Source organism: Phodopus roborovskii, unplaced genomic scaffold (assembly GCF_943737965.1).
Source record: "Phodopus roborovskii unplaced genomic scaffold, PHOROB, whole genome shotgun sequence".
NCBI classification, from domain to species: domain Eukaryota; kingdom Metazoa; phylum Chordata; class Mammalia; order Rodentia; family Cricetidae; genus Phodopus; species Phodopus roborovskii.
This window is the reverse complement of record NW_026126651.1, coordinates 9,541,123-9,558,790: the sequence shown is the minus strand read 5'-3', so window position 1 is coordinate 9,558,790 and position 17,668 is coordinate 9,541,123. Positions and strand designations below refer to the sequence as shown.

General features: G+C 44.6%; 1 protein-coding gene across 1 annotated transcript in view; it reads left to right on the top strand.

Annotated features, from left to right (window-relative positions):
* Gabra5 (gamma-aminobutyric acid type A receptor subunit alpha5) overlaps positions 1 to 16,795 on the top strand; it is an 87,287-nt gene extending 70,492 nt beyond the window's left edge. Inside the window, exons 7-10 of the mRNA XM_051174325.1 lie at positions 1,707 to 1,850; positions 5,165 to 5,317; positions 8,621 to 8,832; positions 16,064 to 16,795. Of these exons, the coding sequence (XP_051030282.1) occupies positions 1,707 to 1,850; positions 5,165 to 5,317; positions 8,621 to 8,832; positions 16,064 to 16,369 (815 nt within the window). The 3' untranslated portion in view covers positions 16,370 to 16,795. The remainder of the gene's footprint in view (positions 1 to 1,706; positions 1,851 to 5,164; positions 5,318 to 8,620; positions 8,833 to 16,063) is intronic.
* The last annotated feature ends 873 nt before the right edge of the window (positions 16,796 to 17,668 follow it).

The following is a 17,668-nucleotide window of genomic DNA, read 5'->3' as shown; positions in this document are numbered from 1 at the left end:
CCTTTTCTTCTCAGCACCCTAAGCAAATCTTCTCTTCCCCATCCTCTGCCCCAACATCGGAGGCTCTGGTCCTCTTTCACTAGAACTCAGGACCCCCGAACCCCTATTTTCTGCTCATTAGAAACAACCGCATTTGTCCACCACATCACAGGGACTTAGTCAGCTATTTATTTATTTATTCATCTATTAGTCAGCTTTTTAGAAATGCACTATACATTTTTCTTCTTCCTCCCACTGCTGAACAAGATGATTGTAATGTTGGGTGTCCTTCTCTGTCCCTTCCCTACCGTTTTCTACTGTTTCACTCAGGCTGACAGATCGTGATATTTCCTACATTTGAGTAGGTCACATATTTGCTTTAAATCTGTCCCCAGGGTCTACCTGTCTTAGATTAAAAAGTTCAATGCCTCAGAGTGTCCCCAAGGCTCTACTGTCTTACCCCGTCCCTCTTCATTACATCTGTATCTTGTTCTAGGCATCTGTGGATTGCTCCTGCCTCGGGATCTTGGTGCCTGCAGCCTCCTTTATCCCGTGGGACACAGAGCCACTCCTGAACATCCCTTAGCTACCCCAAATGCCTCTTCTTTCTTCTCGGCTGACCTGCCTTCATGGCACTTCCTGCTTCTTCTGCTGCATGCTCTTCCTATCATAGCTCTTTCTTCCCCCCTGGGCATGAATTTCTTGGGGGAGGTACTTGTGTTTGCTTTGCATCCAGTCTGTCCTAATTTTCTATTGCTGCTGATGTGACAAACTATCCCCAACACTATTGTGTTGTGTTGCCCCAGAGTTCTATAAGCAGAAGCCCATGGGAACCGGTAGATTTTTCTGTCCCCTCTGTCTCACAAGGTCAGAATCATGGTGCTAGCAGGGCTGCATTTTCCTCTGGATATTCTGAGTAGGCCTGCAGGTTTTTGAGGTGGGGCAGAATTCAGTGCCATATGGCTGTGGGTAAAGGTCTTTGTCTTCTTGCCAACTGCCCCCTAGGTCTCATTTCCTCCTTCTTGGTGTTCTGGTCACTTCTACCAGCTTCAGAGCCAATGGCCATCTGAGTCCTTTCTTCATTTGCAAATCTACTCCTGGCTCCTCTTTGAGAAAGCTGTTTTTGAAGGGACTGACCCTCGACCACAGTGATAATCTGAGATAATCTCTGGATTTCCATCCCATTGCTTTCATTTCATCTGCATAGTATCTTTTGCCATGTAAGTAACAAGCTGGCAGGCATGACCATTGGGCAGAGCTGCTGTCTGCCCTAGCAGCCACCCACCCTGGATCAGTGGCCAGTACACAGGGGAGGATTGGAGTAGGGATAAGATTGGTGTGCTACAGTGACGTGTCATGCTGCCATCTAAATCTCAGGTGTTGGTCCTGTCCTCACCCTGTCCCACAGATGAAGGAACTACAGCGCTTAGAATAGGTGGCCGGTCAAGGTCACAGATCTCTAGGGATGTCAGGCATCTATCTCAGAGCTGACTCTATTCTTTGGTAGGTGGAAAAAGAGAAAATGCATGAGAATTGGCTTACCCTGTGGCATATTTGGAGCATCCTTTCGTTTGAAACAGCAAGGGTCTGACCCACATGGTACCACCCTACACGCTGTCTAACCCTGGAGGTTGATTCTCAGCACCACCCAGCTTTCATCAGCATCTTTGTGTCCCCCCCCCCAGTGGAAACCACTCTGTACCACCTCCTTTTCCCTTTCCCTACAGATGCTTACCCCAATTCTGAAGTTGTCTATGTTTGGACCAATGGCTCCACCAAGTCTGTGGTTGTAGCAGAAGACGGCTCCAGACTCAACCAGTACCACCTCATGGGGCAGACCGTAGGCACCGAGAATATTAGCACCAGCACTGGTAAGAAAGAGATGCTTGACTCCCTGCCTGGGCCTAAGGGGATCCCTACTTTGCGTGACTCAGAGTCATACTCCGCAGGAGTACAGACCCCATGTAACTACCCAGGCTCCGGTAGGTCCTCTTGCAGCTGCAGTGACCTGGGAATGAAGAGGCCATTGATCTGCGGTGCATGTGGCATCTGCTGCACATGTGGGTTCCTGTCTGGAGGCTCAGAGATCTGCTTATATAATATCCCTCCCCATTCCTGAGAAACACGGTGGTTTCCACACCAACCCTGCTCACTGTTCCCCTATTTCTTTCTCTGAACAGCTCAGAGGTTCCCTGGTTGAATCTGGAAACCCACACTAGCAATAGACAAGGAGGCAGATACAGTCAACCACACACATGCCAAACTTGTCTGTGTGGGGCAGTCCAGCTTGGCCAAAGGAATACCATACACCTGACCTGCACAACCTTGAAGCTCTGTGGCCACACCTCTCCTGGCTGAGGGCAGGCATCATCACAGAAGCTATCACCGGGAGGTGGTATTGGCAAACAGGATGGGGCCTGTTGCCTCATGTAACCAAAGAGATGACCCTTAAGGGGATAGATAAAAGCTGTGAATGTGAAATGTGGTCTGAGCTTCAGGGAAGCCTTTGGTTAGCTCACTGATTGTTCACTGTCAAGCAGCTGGCAGGACATACACAGGACACCAAGGGCAAGCTCTTCTTTACATCACGTGCACCTGCCAGGGCAGGGTCCCACCTACCCAGTTCACAGGGCATCCCTGAGTGATGAGAGGGGAGTACCATGCTACAGGAAAGTGAAGTCCAACTTCACATCTGGTTTTATGCAAGTGAAAGGAAAGATATGTGGCAGACTTTGGGGGTCCTGACACAGGGTGCTCTCTTTGGGAGCAGCTCCATACAGTTCCCTAAAATTTCATAACAGAGGGTCTGTTCCAACCAGCATTCTACAAAGACATCATTTTCAATACATTGCCTAATTTTGTTGCTAATGACTCCAAGGTAAACAGTATGAAAACAAAGGACAAGAAGAATTAAAAGGATAGTAATTTCATTTCCTAATGTACTTTGAATGGCATCTCATTCGTGATCATTTCAAAGGAACTAAACCTTGTTATTAGACATTTAGCCATCTCTATTCCTGTTTCTTTCTTCCATTTGGAAGTCTGCTTGACCTCTCACCAGCTCTCAGTTGCCCAGGCTATTGGAAAAGCACCCACCCCCAATATGGGTAGGCATTGCTTAGACCTTTGGCTCCTGTCCTATAAGAAGCCTTTTTTTTTTTAAACCTCTCTGATGCATGACATCATAAACACTTCTTGGGGGCATCTGTAGCAACTTCACCGAGCCATGGATTTTGGTTTAAGAAGGCTCCACCATGACAATGCCCTGTCTACATAGCCTGAAGACCTCTACCCCCTCATAGACAAGCTCACAACTGGAGTCTGCACTGGGAACTTCCCCAAGATGATGCTTCCATGATCATAGTAATTCAGCAGCTCAGCCCCCAAGCTTACTCACTGAGGACATCTCCAGACCATCTCATGGCCTGCATGTCTCAAAGCATCCCTCCAGTCTCTAGGGAGAGACACACTTGTCCAGAAAACCTTACTTCCCATAGACCCATGGCCCACCCACCTCAGCTCCTTACCAGTTAACCATTAGGACGGCATCATTCTCAGCAAAAAATGGAAGATCCCCACTCGCCTCCCACACAGCCAGGCAAATCCAGAGAAGGCAATGGGACATTGCCCAGGAAGTCCAGTTTAGAACAGAGGACCCTGGCCTCTCTGGTGGGTGGCTGAGAGAATGAGCTTCCCAGGTCTGTGGCCTGTGGGGCTGTTCCTTCCTCTCCACCTGGGCTGGAAAAGCATCAGGCCTTGGCAAAAAATAGCAGTCCTGCCTCCCTGGAGCTCCACAACTGGAAAATAGGAAGGATCTGTCCATCCACAGCGGGGCTCTGGATGCCTGATTTCTATCTGCAAATGCTAAACCCTCAAAATCCTGATTGCTATAACCTGCAGAGTGGTGGTGGGGGGGAAGGAGCAGGCAGCATGACACAGATTGACGGGGGATTAATGAAACTCGCAAATCTGATTTTCTCTGAAAAAGCATGCACCAGCAAGGGCCCCTCAGAGGCTGGGGTTCACAAGATTTGTTTATGCAATGACCTTTAAGAAAGCCAGGCAGCAAGTCCCACAAAAACCCCAAGCTAAACAATCACAGCTTGTATGCAGAGGACCTAGGGCAGACCCATGCAGGCTCCATGATTGCCAGTTTAGTCTCTGTGAGCCCTTGTGAGCCCTGCTTTAGTTGAGGCATCCAGCCTTGAGATGGGGGTTTGTGGCTAGTCATATTGCATCTTGTTATGCCACGTTCCGCTGACAGCCCAGGGAGACCTGCTCTTTTCCGAAGGAAGATGCAGTGGATCTAGGGGAGAGGGGAGGTGTGTGTCCAGGGAGAGTGGGATGAAGTGAAGGGAAGGGAGGAGGTGGTTAGGATGCATTGTATGAGTGAAGAATGAATGAATGAATAAATAAATAAATAAATAAATACATAAATACAAGCCAGGCAGATCGCTTGGTGCCCAGTCCTAACAAAAATACATCTTTAAAGCAATACCCACACTAAGGGAAATTCACGCAAGGGGAGAGGAAGCAGAAAAATTGCAAGGTTCCGAAGTCCAGGACAGCTACTCTGATACAAAAGTGTATTCTATGTAAGACAGGGAAGTTACACCCATGAGCTTTACACAATATTGATAGCTTAAATAAGAGCAACTTATGATAGCACCAACTGACATAGCAATATGGGGAAATTCCTACCCCAGGAGGTCAGTGGGTGCTGAAGAGAGAAAGTTAGCTTCCTCCAGGATTCAGGTCCTATAGGTCCTGTATAGGTTGTTCAATCCCATTGTGGTTAGTCCTGGACAAACACACACACACTCACTCACACACACACAGGAACAATGCTAAACAGTAAGTTGTATATATGTATTTGCATATGCATACATGTTCATACTGTAACAATAATAACTAAAGAAGATATCATGCATTTAGGATGAGGACATGAGAGGAGAGGGTTAGAAATGACGTATTGCTCTTCTATGAAGCTCTCAAAAACTTATCAAGCAAATATCAAAAAATGAAATTAATTAAACCCCAGGCACCCCCTGCTACCAGCTACCTAAACAAATAACCCAAATAAGCAATAGCTTGATTGAAGTCAGAGAGCACTGTGAACTTCTCTGGGAAGGGCCTGGGTGCGGGGAGTGTGGTAGGGAGAACTGATCTCCAGGTGTATCTACAGGTGAGTACACAATCATGACTGCCCATTTCCACCTGAAGAGGAAGATCGGGTACTTCGTCATCCAGACCTACCTTCCCTGCATCATGACAGTCATCTTATCCCAGGTGTCCTTTTGGCTAAACCGAGAATCTGTCCCAGCTAGGACTGTCTTCGGTGAGTACCTCCAGACCAAGCCTTGACATTGGTCTAAACAACAGCAGCTGATGCCACAGCTACATTTGAACTGTGTACTAAAGGCACGGTCCTTACTAGGTAGCACCATAGAAGAGGATTCGGGAGATGGGAGTGAGCTCATCAGGGCAGGCAGGTTTATTCAGGAAAACCTGGCAAAGGCCCATGCCATACAAATAGTGAGAGCACCTCTCTTACAGACTAGGAGATTTTTTTTATTGGGTTAGGAGGAGGAAAGGGAGAACAGAGGCTATGTGGGATGTCAGATAGCTAAGCTCTTCTTTCAAAAGAGCATCATTTTAGATGTGTCTCAAGATCTCAGGGTATGTTACACAGCACGTTTTGTAGGACACTCTGTGCTTCTACTAGGAGCCAGGTGTTCAGGTTTAAGATGTTGGTGCAATTGTTTTATCATTCCCCATCTTAGCAGTATTTGGAGGAGCTGGAGCTTTTACACAATGGAGCCTGGTGTAAGTCAGACCATGAGGGTTGTGGCCCTGAAGAGGACTGTGGGAATCTAGTCTTTTTGCTCCTCGGCCACCACAGAATGATACACTTTGTTCCTTACCACGCTCCGGCCATGGCAACCAATCAAAGGAACCAACTGACCATGACCTAAACCCCTCCCAAATGTAAACCCAGTGTTTCCTCTTTTAAGTTAATTATATCAGGTATTTTGTGACAGTAATGGGAAGGCAACTAAATAGCTACCATATTTCTATTACTATCTATCCACTGAGACCTGGGGGGGGGGGGATATGACCAATTAGTTAACATTTTAAGATCAAGAAATAGAATTTTTCTTTGAATGTGAGTTTAGGGAATGATATTTCTTCTGCTTGATAATTATTTCCATTTTAGAAAAACTTCTTCATTAGAAGACCTTTTGAAGATGTGAAATTATAAGCATCCCTCCCCGCATCGCTTCCCTTTTATTGTTCCTTCCTCCCTTCTACAGGAGAACAAATCCAGATCCTTAGGAATGGTGGGCAAGTAGTTCTCCACCAAACTGTACTCCTAGGCTGGGCATAGTGGTATTTTTCAATCAGGTATTTATTTGTGAATTTTTATGTGGTTCCCTTTGAAAATACAGTCATGCACTGTACACTAAGATGTACTCCATGTGGTGGTATGGAAACAGGCTCCCAGCTGTCTGTGACTGCAGGCACTCAGTCCTCAGACTCAGCCAACCACAGGTGGAAAATATCTGAAATGCCAGCACATCTGTACTAAGCAAGTGCAAACTGTTTGTCTCCCTAGTATTTCCTAAAAATGCAGGACAGTGATTCTTTACGTGATGATAATATTATATGAGGTATTGTAAGGCATCTAGATATGGGCCATTATAGGTAAGAGACTTCCCCGAAGGTTCTATGTAGAGGCTCTGACATTTTATTGAGACTCCAGTGTTTATGAGCTTGGGAAGCTGAGGTGGTCCCAGAACCTGTCATCGACAAATGAATGACATTTCCTGGGAGGCATGAGAAATACCTGTTCATCCCAAGTGAGACACCAATAACACACCAAAGAAATGATCCCACCCAAACCTATCTTAGTGAGCCAGTGAGTTTATCATATTAGGGTAACTTATAGGCTCATAGGTGGGAGTTTCCTGACAGAAGCAAGTTCATGGCACACGAGAGCTGCATCCCTGTTAACATGCAGGCAGTTCCACCAAGAGCCTACCCTCCCCTGACAATTGTTCTCTGGGCGTATAACCTGGGTAAAGGGCTTTGTGACTCTTACAACCTTTAAGCTTCCTGAGACTCATAAGTTTCTGAGGCAAATTCCCGAGTCTCATGGGCCTCCCAGGAATGAATGTTTCACTTGAGAGGAAGTAGCTAATGTGAGAATTATGAGGTTGAAGAACACCCTAGGAAGCCATCATTGTGCGTACCTAAGACATTAGATACAGCAGGATCTAGCTTAGGAAGATTCTTTGCCATAATGGATGGATGGTTTGACTGTCCCTCACGTTGAAGATCACTGCACTAGTCAGCTTTCGGTTATTGTAATGTAGCACCTGTGTTTACCAGTCTTGAAAGAAGAAAGAATTCTTTTGGCTCACAGTTTAAAAGATTTTAGTCCGTGGTCATTTGTTTATGTTGACTTTGGACCAATGGCAGACATCTTCGTCTCATGTGCGTGTTTGTGTGTGTGCATGTGTGTGAGAGAGACAGAGATAAAGAGAGACAGAGATGGATGGATGGAGGGACAGAGACAGTGAGAGGCAGGGGCAGTGAGAATCAAAGATACAGACATTGTCTTAGTTATAGTTTATATTGCTATGAAGAGACACCATGACCATGGCAATGCGTCTATAGGGAAACATTTAATTGAGTGGCAGCTGAGGTTTCTCCATCTTTCAGGCAACAGGAAGTGGTCTGAGGCACTGGGTAATGGCTTGGCATATATGAAACCTCAAAACCCATCACCGCAGTGGCATGTCTCCTCCTACCAGGCCATACCCACACCTCCTACTAGTGCCATTGCCTATGAACTTATGAGGTTCCATTGCATCCAAACTACCACAGACACAGAGAAGCTGAAAGACAAACGGAAGCTGCACCCCAATGCCCCCTTTTAGGGTATGACCCTTCGCATGACTGGAAGACCATATGTTACTATCCACCACCAGGGGCTGGGATCTAACCTTTAACACTAGAGATCTTTGGTCTGAGACTTGTCTAACCCACGGCACTCGCTCTCCTCCCACTTAGAAAGGTACACTACAGGCAATTTTACAGATTAGTTGTGACAACGGGGTATTATATCTTTGTGTATTGTGAGGTACGGTTCGCACATCAGCTCCTGCATCTACAGTTTTCCTTCCACAGTAAGAAGGTGTTTACATGCACCTTATCATGATGCTATATAAGAGGACCAAGAGCCCTGGGTCTTCCTGCTCATCACTCTACACCCAATATCAACATCTTTACCAGGACTTAACCGAGAATATGTAATCAAGGTGTGGAGATTTGGCTCATGGCCAGGCGGCGGCACTTATTCACCAAGTTGGTAGGCTTAATAAACTCTTAGTGGACGTTTATTACTTAGGTTGGAGAAAGTGTGAACAAAACTGCCTGTGTTAAAGAGAGAGGCCTTGTGTTCTATCATGTTCTGGGAGGGAGTTCTGAGGGAGAAAGAAAGGAAGGAAAGAAGGAAGGAAGGAAGGAAGGAAGGAAGGAAGAAAGAAAGAAAGAAAGAAAGAAAGAAAGAAAGGAAGAAAACACTGGTCTCCATTCCCATGTTGTCTTCTGTACTCTCCCCTTCCCCACTGAGCAGGAGTGACCACAGTGCTGACCATGACAACACTCAGCATCAGTGCCCGGAACTCTCTGCCCAAAGTGGCCTACGCCACAGCCATGGACTGGTTCATTGCCGTCTGCTATGCGTTTGTCTTCTCTGCTCTAATTGAATTTGCCACTGTCAACTACTTCACAAAGAGAGGATGGGCCTGGGATGGCAAGAAGGCCCTAGAAGCTGCTAAAATTAAGGTAAGGGGTGGCTTATTACCCTCCTTATTTATTATTTACTTATTTATTTTACATGTTCAATTGACAAAGGAAGTGGGTCTAATTTTGGGTCCAAATATTCAGCAAGGGATTTCCTTTCCCATCTCTCCCCCCAGGATGATTCTTCCCTTTAGCTGCAAGCCTTTTACATGTTCTTACTGATGGTCTGATTTATATTAAATCAATGCCATTCGAGTATAAGGTCTGGTGTTCAGTGGATGGCTTAGACTTGCTAATATTCAGCTGCTTATTTTTGTAAAAATAATCCTGGCCCTCTGGGCATGTTGTGTCAGGGTTTTAGCCCCGCCCAGTTCACACTGAAGCATGTGTTCTATCACTGGGTCATGTGCTATGTCTTCCTTGAGGTAGCTATCATGGCTTGGAGAGGATGGACAGCTTAATAGAAGTTGCCCATCAGCCGAAAGACCCAGTTCTCCAAGGAAATGGTTTGGCCCACTCAGGCTATGAGCATGATAGTGATATGAAGCATCACACACACACACACACAAATGATTTTTCATTGCATACTTCACACATAATTGTGCCCAAATCTAAAGAACAATTGAGAGGAAAGAGTAGCATAAAGCCCCAAGCCAAATTGCCTCCCTGGGGGGATGCGAAAATGTATGTGCACAGAAAATTAAGCTATCAGTGATAACCTGCTAATCATGCTATGCACAGAACAGATGTCGAAGCAAGTTCTTTGTACAGAGAAGGGGAGGGAGGTCAGTGCTTTCACGGGAAGTCTGAAAGGAAAGTTGGGAGATAAGCCTGAGAGGAGTTCAGACAGGGTTATGCATGAATAGAGTTAGATGTCCTGAACCACACCACCTGGCAAACCTGGGTGTTTTCATCCCAGGGAGCTCACCTGGTTCTACACCACCTCCAGCTCTTGCTTTTCTGGGTTTGGATACTACATTTATTTCCCTGAGAAAAATCCACAGGCTCTGGCTTTACCATGAATCAACCTCTTTTCCAAGTACAGTATTCCATTCCCCACGCCGCGTGCTCTTCACAGAGTCATATCTCAAAATCTCGTTGGCTGTGTAGGAGGACAGGGTTGCAGGAACCTGGTGAGACAGGAGAGAGAAGGCTGACTTGCTTGGAGATGTATCAGAGCCTAACTGCCAAGTGCTCTCTACCCCCAAGGGGAAGTTCATGCTCACACTGAGTTTCTTCATCCAAACTCACGGGATGTCTGACTGTCCAGTGCCTCATACCTATTATTGCCTATTTGGGTTTATTTTGGGAGTCTGTGAAGACAAAATTGATTTGGCTGTTGTGATTGACCTGTGCAGAGCTGGGGAAACGTTTGTAGGGACAGGGTGTCCTCAGGCTTTTAGACTTATAAAGGGTAGACTAGGCAGCCAAGAAGGCTCTTTGTTGGGAAGAAACACGAATAATGTGGAAAGATAAGAGTTAACCAACCTACTTCATATTATTGGAAGGCAAATGCTTGCCAGCCTTCTGAATGATTAAGGGCTTACATGATGACAGACTGGGGTTGGTCATGTCTGAGTGGAAAGACTCTTGAGATGCCATTTCATAACCAAAGTGTAAGGCCTTGCTGTCTCCAGGTGGACTACGAGGTCCTGGCAATACCTAATCTGCTGTTGGATCCAGGGCTGACACAACCAGGTCGGCCTTCATTAACTGCTCTTTTCTAGGTCTGCGTGAGGACCTGGGATAGGAAAAATGAAGGAAAGATGGGCTGGCTAATCCTAAACACTTATGTGTTTGCCAGCCCTGTGGAACTTCAAGACGATGAGCTGTTCCCTAGTGCTGAGCCCTCCTTCAGTGCTGGAAAGGCTCTTTGTGTGGATGTATTATGCTATCAGGCAGGTCCGGCACACTGTAAGACCCGGGGACTGAGTGAGAATGAGCACCCTAGTGGCATTGCTTTGGGGTGATTATCACTAGTAGAGAAAACTGTGAAAACTCAGAAACCAGGCTATGTTCTCGGCTGTTTCCCATTCCTGGGAAAGGAGACAGGAGTGAGATGAGGCAGAAGATGAAGATGCTCTGTGTGCAGACTTGGCAGAGCCTCAGATAACCCACGGTGAAGCTCTGAAGCAAGTCAGAGGACATGGTAGGGAAGTGATGTTTCTGCCTCACTGGATGGCATATGAACGCTGAGTGACATTCGTCCTGGGGAGACCTCAATGAGCACCACTTACTCCAGATAGGGGACCACCCACAGACCAAAGTGCATATCATTCCAAAGTCCAACATAATGAACCAATGATTTATATTGGGGTTACAGGAATGTGAGTGAGGGGTTGCTTACAGGAGCATAGCAGACTTGGAGGCAGCTGAATCAGCAAAGCCCGTAGGTGACAGCTTACAAAAGCTGGGAAGCCAGAGTACAGTGCTCAGTCTGCAGGCAGGGTCCATTCCAGTTAGTTCAGTTGGCTGGAGCCTCTTCCAAGCAGCCTGGCTTCTGTCTGCTTCTTCTAGGTAGTTCCTGTGCTTGAAGGCTTTACTAGGCAACTGACCTTATCTGAGAGTGACGCTTGGCAATCTTTATTTATTTATTATTTATTTGTTTTTACATCATGACCAAAGTTTCCTCTCCCTCCCCTCTTCCCAGCACCCCACTCCCATCCAACCACTCCCCCTTCACGGTTCTGATACAAATGGGTATCCCATAGATACCAGCCAGCCATGGTCTATCCAGCTGCAGTGAGACTAGGCTGGATGAGGCAATATGGAAGGAGGAGGACTGGGTCCCCAAAACACACAACAGAGTCAAAGACAGCCCGCACCCTCTGTCACTGTTAGGAGTCTCACAAGAAGACCAAGCTACACACACGACTGTGACATATGTGCAGAGGGTTAGGTCAGTCCCCTGCAGGCTCCCCGGTTGTCAGTTCAGTCTCTGTGCGCCCCTATGAGCTTCAGGTTAGTTGTCTGAGGATTGTCTTGTGGTATCCTTGACACCACTGGGTCCTACAATCCCTCCCTCCCCTCCTCTTCCACAGGATTCCTGGAGCTCCAGCTAATGTTTGGCTGTGGGGCTCTGCATCTGTTTCCCTCAGCTGCTGTGCAAAGCCTCTCTGATCACAGTCAATCTAGGCATCAATCTAGTAGTATAGTAGAATATCATTAGGAATCATTTCATTGACTGTTTTTATTTTTTTTTTTCATTCTGTTTAGTTCTATCCTAAGTCTCTGGGGTATTCCAGCTCTGGGTCCTGGCCCTCAGAGGGGGAGCTTCCCCTCAGGGTATGGGTCTCCAATTGCTCCATGAGTTGGTTACTCATACAATTTCTGGGCCATCTTAAGCCAGCACATCTTGTAGGCAGGACAAATTGTAGTTCCAAGGGTTTGCGGCTCACTGGAAGTTTTGCCTGTTTATAGGAGATGGCCAGTTCAGGCTACATATCCCCTATTGCTAGGAGTCTTAGTAGAGTCTCCCTCATGAATTACTGGGAGTTTTCATTGCTCTAGGTTTCTAGCTCATCCCAAAGATGCCTTCAGATTACAGTAGTCTCTCCCAGTACTCTCTCCCTGCATCCTCACCAACACCTGTCCTCTCCTATCCTCATCCCCATTTCCCCTTCCAGGCACATCTTCCCTCTTACTGGCGATGTCCATTTCATTACCCTGGCACAGTGAAATTCATACATCACTCTTCCACTTAAGCCCTCTTTGTTACTTAGCTTCTCTAGGTCTATGGGTTCTTCTTTACTTTATGACTATACTTACAAGTGACTGCATAATATGCTTGTCTTTATGGGTCTGGGTTACCTCACTCAGGATGATCTTTTCTAGTTCCAACCACTTGCCAGCAAATATCCTGATGTCGTTTTTTAACAGCTGGCAAATACTTCATTGTGTTAACGTAGCATTGTCTTTATCTGTTCTTTGGCTGAAGGGCACCTAGGTTGTTTCCAGTTTTGGCTGTTATGAATAAAGCTGATATGAACACGGTTTAGTTGTGCAAGTATCCTTGAGTGTGGTAGAGTATCCTTTGGTTGTATGCCTAGGATTGGTATAACTGGGACATGAGATAGATAGAGTGATTCTTGAATTCTCTATTTTCTATGAAACCACCATACTGATTTCCAAATTAAGTTTGCACTCCCACCAGCAGGGGGGGGGGTGAGTGTTTCTTTGCTCAACGTACTCTCCTCCATAAGCTGTCACTTGGGTTTCTGTTCTTAGCCATTCTGACTTGTGTAAGATGATATCTCAGAGTTGTTTTAATTGGAATTTCCCTGATGTCTAAGGATGTCGAGCATTTAAGCCTTTCTTAGCAATTTGAGTTCTTCTGTTGAAAATTTTCTGCTTAGATCTATACCATGTTTATTAATTGTATTATTTAGTTTGTTGATATCTGGTTTCTTGAGTTCTTTATGTATTCTGGATATCAGCCCTCTGTCAGGTGTGGAGTTGGTGAAAATCTTTTCCCATTCTATGGGCTGCCTTTTTATGCTATTAATGGTGTCCTTTGCCTTCATGAAGAAGCTTTTCAGTTTCATGAGATCCCATTGATTAATGGTTGATCCTAGCACCTGCATTCTGTTCACAAGGTGAGGTTTTCTTTGGTGCCAATGTGTTCAAGGCTGTTCCCACTCTCTCTTTTATCAGGTTCAACGTACCTGGTTTTATGTTGAGGCATTTTATTCACTTGGACTGGAATTTTGTGCAAGGTGATAGATATGAATCTATTTGCACTTTTCTACATGCAGACACCCAGTTATACCAGCACCATTTATTAAAGATGCTTTTTTTTCCTCCACTGTATAATTTTGGCTTCTTTGTTGAAAAATTGTGGTTGTGCAGATTTACATCTAGGTCTTCAAGATTCCATTGCTCAACCTGTCAGTTTCTATGCCAATACCATGTGATTTTCATTTGTATTGCTCTGTAGTACAGATTGGAATCACGGATGATGATACCTCCAGAAGTTATTTTACTGTACAGGATTCTTTTAGTTATCCTGCCTTTTTTGTTTTTCCATATGAAGTTAAGTATCCTTCTTTTGAGGTCTGTAAAGAATTGTTTTGGAATTTTAATGGAGATTACATCGAGTTTGATTGCTTTTGGTAAGATGGCCATTTTTACTATGTCAATCCTACATATCCATGAGCATGGGACTGATCTCTAGCTAAAACTTCCAGTAATATATTGAATAGATATGGATATGGTAGCAGCCAGCAGCAATGAGCTGGGATTGTGTGGGCCTGGTGATGGGACCCAGGGAACAGTGACTTTTGGCAACTGTATAGCTTATATATGCTTGGAGAGGGTATGACTGGCAAATCTCTCATCAGCTTCAGGGACATACTGGAGGTACTTTGAGTTGTTTGCTTCCTGAAGCTCACTAGCTTGTAGTTCCCTCTCCCCCTAAACATGTTGTGTCTTAATGGCAGAACTCAAGGCTGGGAGGTTTTAATCTCAGGGAAACTGGTACACAGTCTGATATGCCTTCTAAGGAAGGATGGAGCTAGAGAAGGTCAGACAGCTTTCCTTGGCTGAGGCTGTTTTTGGAGGATCTGACTGCTAGCTTATGCTGCTAACAGCTGGGCAGCAAAGTCTTTCTAGAAGAGTGATTCAGAGATGCATTTCCACATGGAGCACATGTACTTGAACCTGTGTCCTCTGCTGTTTCTACCCACTTCTCATGCTCATCTCATGGCATCGTGGCAGAGCAGTTGTGGTTGGCTGTTCATGTCTGCAGGTCCCATAGCTTTGATACAACTAAGCACAGTTCAAAATGTTTGAGAAAAAAAACAAAACAATTTTTTTTTTAATCCTATTGCGTTCTTTCCATGAGTCTCAAAGATGAAAACTATTCAGAGCAGTTAGTCACACTTACTAACCTCAGGAAGACTTGCATGAAGCCTAAATGATGGTTTTCAGAGGCGTGGCCTATGTCAATCCCTTTTGCCTTCTTGTAGTCCCCAGGTGCTCCCATACTTCATGCATCTGGCTCAGCACTTGATTTTCCTTTATTTGCATTTGTACTCCCACACCTTCTGCTCTTTATTTGTCATCTTTCCACATCTTTAGTGGCTGACGTATTCTCCGTAACTTACAATGCTATATTTTACTTAAACTTTATTTAACAGGGTGTTATTATTTTGATGATGAAACTGAAATGAAAAACTTAAATGAGAATTTGTTATGAATATTTTCAAACATGCATCAATTTTTAAAATGTTTCTGTTTCTGCTGGTAACATTTTATTGCATTATGTTATAGAAATTCGTGTATCATATCTGTCTATTCATCGATCCACGTTGCATCCATCCACTCATCCACAAATCTATCATGTGTCCATCCATTGTCCGTGCATCCATTTATCATCTGTACCCTCTCGTCTGTTCATTGTTCTATCTTTCATCCATCATCCATTTTATTTTTATACATTTGAAAATAAATTCTATGCATACCATTAATAGGTTTATTTATTCTCTTGGAGGAAAATCTACCCAAACTGAAGTACATAAACATTATGATTATCTTTGTTGATTCTTGCAAATATGTAGTCCTGTGGCCTCCAAATCCATGTCAAATCATTAGCTTCTAGGGAGTTAATATCTCATTCTAAACAGCTCCTGTCCTCTCCTCTCTAAATGTAACTCCAGTTCTAATTTTTCCACATAAAGTTTATTCCTTGTTCTAGAATTTCACATATAACAAAAAAAAAAAAAAAAAAAAAAAAAAAAAAAAATCAGAACAGTGTGAATAAGAGTGTTGACAGTTGCTGATTCCAGAATAATCAGAACTGGAGACAGCACATGTCCCTATCAACAGGAGATAACTAGTAATACATTCTTAAAAGAAATATCCTTCAACAACGAAAGGATGGAGTGCTGTTGGAAGCAGCCACATGGACGGTTCTCAGGGGTCCTTTCTGAGATACACCTCGCACTTTGGTAATCACTCACCTTTTCATTTTCATTAGGTCAGTCTAGACTGTTTCTTACAGCAAACGACACAGAGTACTCACTCCCCCAGGCACACTTCAAGAAATGACTGTTGCTTGTGTGTAATGAGAGAGATCTTAATTCGGTTTATGCTAGGTACCTGAGAAATGCCAAGCACTAACATCTACTCAGCCAAACCCATCTGTTGACTCTGATTCTGGTCTGTGGAAGGCTGCCTTCTCCCAGGGCTGAGTCCTTGTTCGTTTGTCTCTTCCAAAGGCATTTAACAGGAGCTGGAAGGTGATATATCTTTACCTGCTTATCGTATTTTGCAGAAAAAGGAACGTGAACTCAAACTCAACAAGTCAACAAATGCTTTTACAACTGGGAAGTTGACTCACCCTCCAAACATCCCAAAGGAACAGCTGCCAGGAGGGAGCGGCGGGAATGCACCCTCAGCCTCCGCGAAACCTTCTGAAGAGAAGACAGCAGAGAGTAAAAAGACGTACAACAGCATCAGCAAAATCGACAAAATGTCCCGGATTGTGTTCCCTGTCCTGTTTGGCACTTTCAACTTGGTTTACTGGGCAACATATTTGAATAGAGAGCCCGTGATCAAAGGGGCCGCCTCTCCAAAGTGAGCTAGGGAAAACTCAAGCTTCCAGGAAACTACACTCCCAGAGAAATGGAACCGAGGAGAGCCCAAGCTCACAGGGACTGGCTGGGCACTGTCTTTCAGGAAATCTTGCATGTTTAATAATATGTACAAATAATATTGCCTTGATGTTTCTACATGTAACTTCAGATGTTTCAAAGATGCCCCCTTAATAAATAAAGCGAACAACCTTCTAGAAAAACAGGAGGCGATGACTGAAACTCAGATGCTCAGTACCCTAACATCAATAGTTTACAAACAAGATAAGTATATTTTTAACTGTTCCAAGTATATGATGCTTTTCTACTTCGAATGCCATTTCATACCGTTTTTCCCAGCTGACAAAGCATTTTAAGGAATATTCCAGTGATGACCACTTGACAGCTGCAAAGAGCAAAGACCATGGGGGAGGGGGGGAGGCGCACACTGACCGTGAAGAGCAAACTGTGGACATTTAAGTCCAGTACTAATTGCCTTTAATACTTCCTGTTCTAAAATTAGTAAAACACTGCATGAACTGACATTAAGAAATAGAATAAGCAAACATTTATGCAGACAAATTTGATGAGAAGCACATAGCGTGTTAGATTAGCAGATCAAATATTTCTCTCAGACCAGGGTGGGGGGTGGGGGGAGCGGGAAAATGAACTGGCTCAAAGTTAACTTTGATATTTTGTGGAAAATGAATTTATTTCTACAACCTTAATAATGACGAAGAAAGAAAAAGAAACATAAAACCTTAAAGCAACAAGGTCTCAGTCCTTCTTGGCCGCAGCACTCTGTGTCCACCATTTCTGGAACGCAGGCCCCTTCTTGTGGCCGTTTCAGTGCTGAGAAATTGTTGAGCTCTCTTCCATTTTACTTCCCTGTACATATTTCATGATTGATTGGATTATCGCTGTTAGCTTTTGTATATGGATCTTAAATGTTCATTAAAAAAAATACTTAAAAGGAACCGATCTTATGGGCATATGTCATTTATGTTTTAAATTCTATGTTTGAGTAACTAACCTCCTGAAAATGACGTAAAATCTTGTACAAACTTTCTTGGAGAAAATGAAACAAAGAATTAAAGCTTAGTGGGTGAGCCCCACTCTTACAACCCAGTTATGGGAGGGAAGGGATAGTAAAGATACCTCTTGACATGGCAAGTGTAGACAGGTATAGCCAGTGCCTCTTCCTACCACAGACCTCTGTGTACGTCCCTCAGCACATTCCTAGTGTTTTCTGCGAGCATGGTGACCTCTGGTCCTCTCCCTACATTCTCCCTTATTCGTGTTGTCTC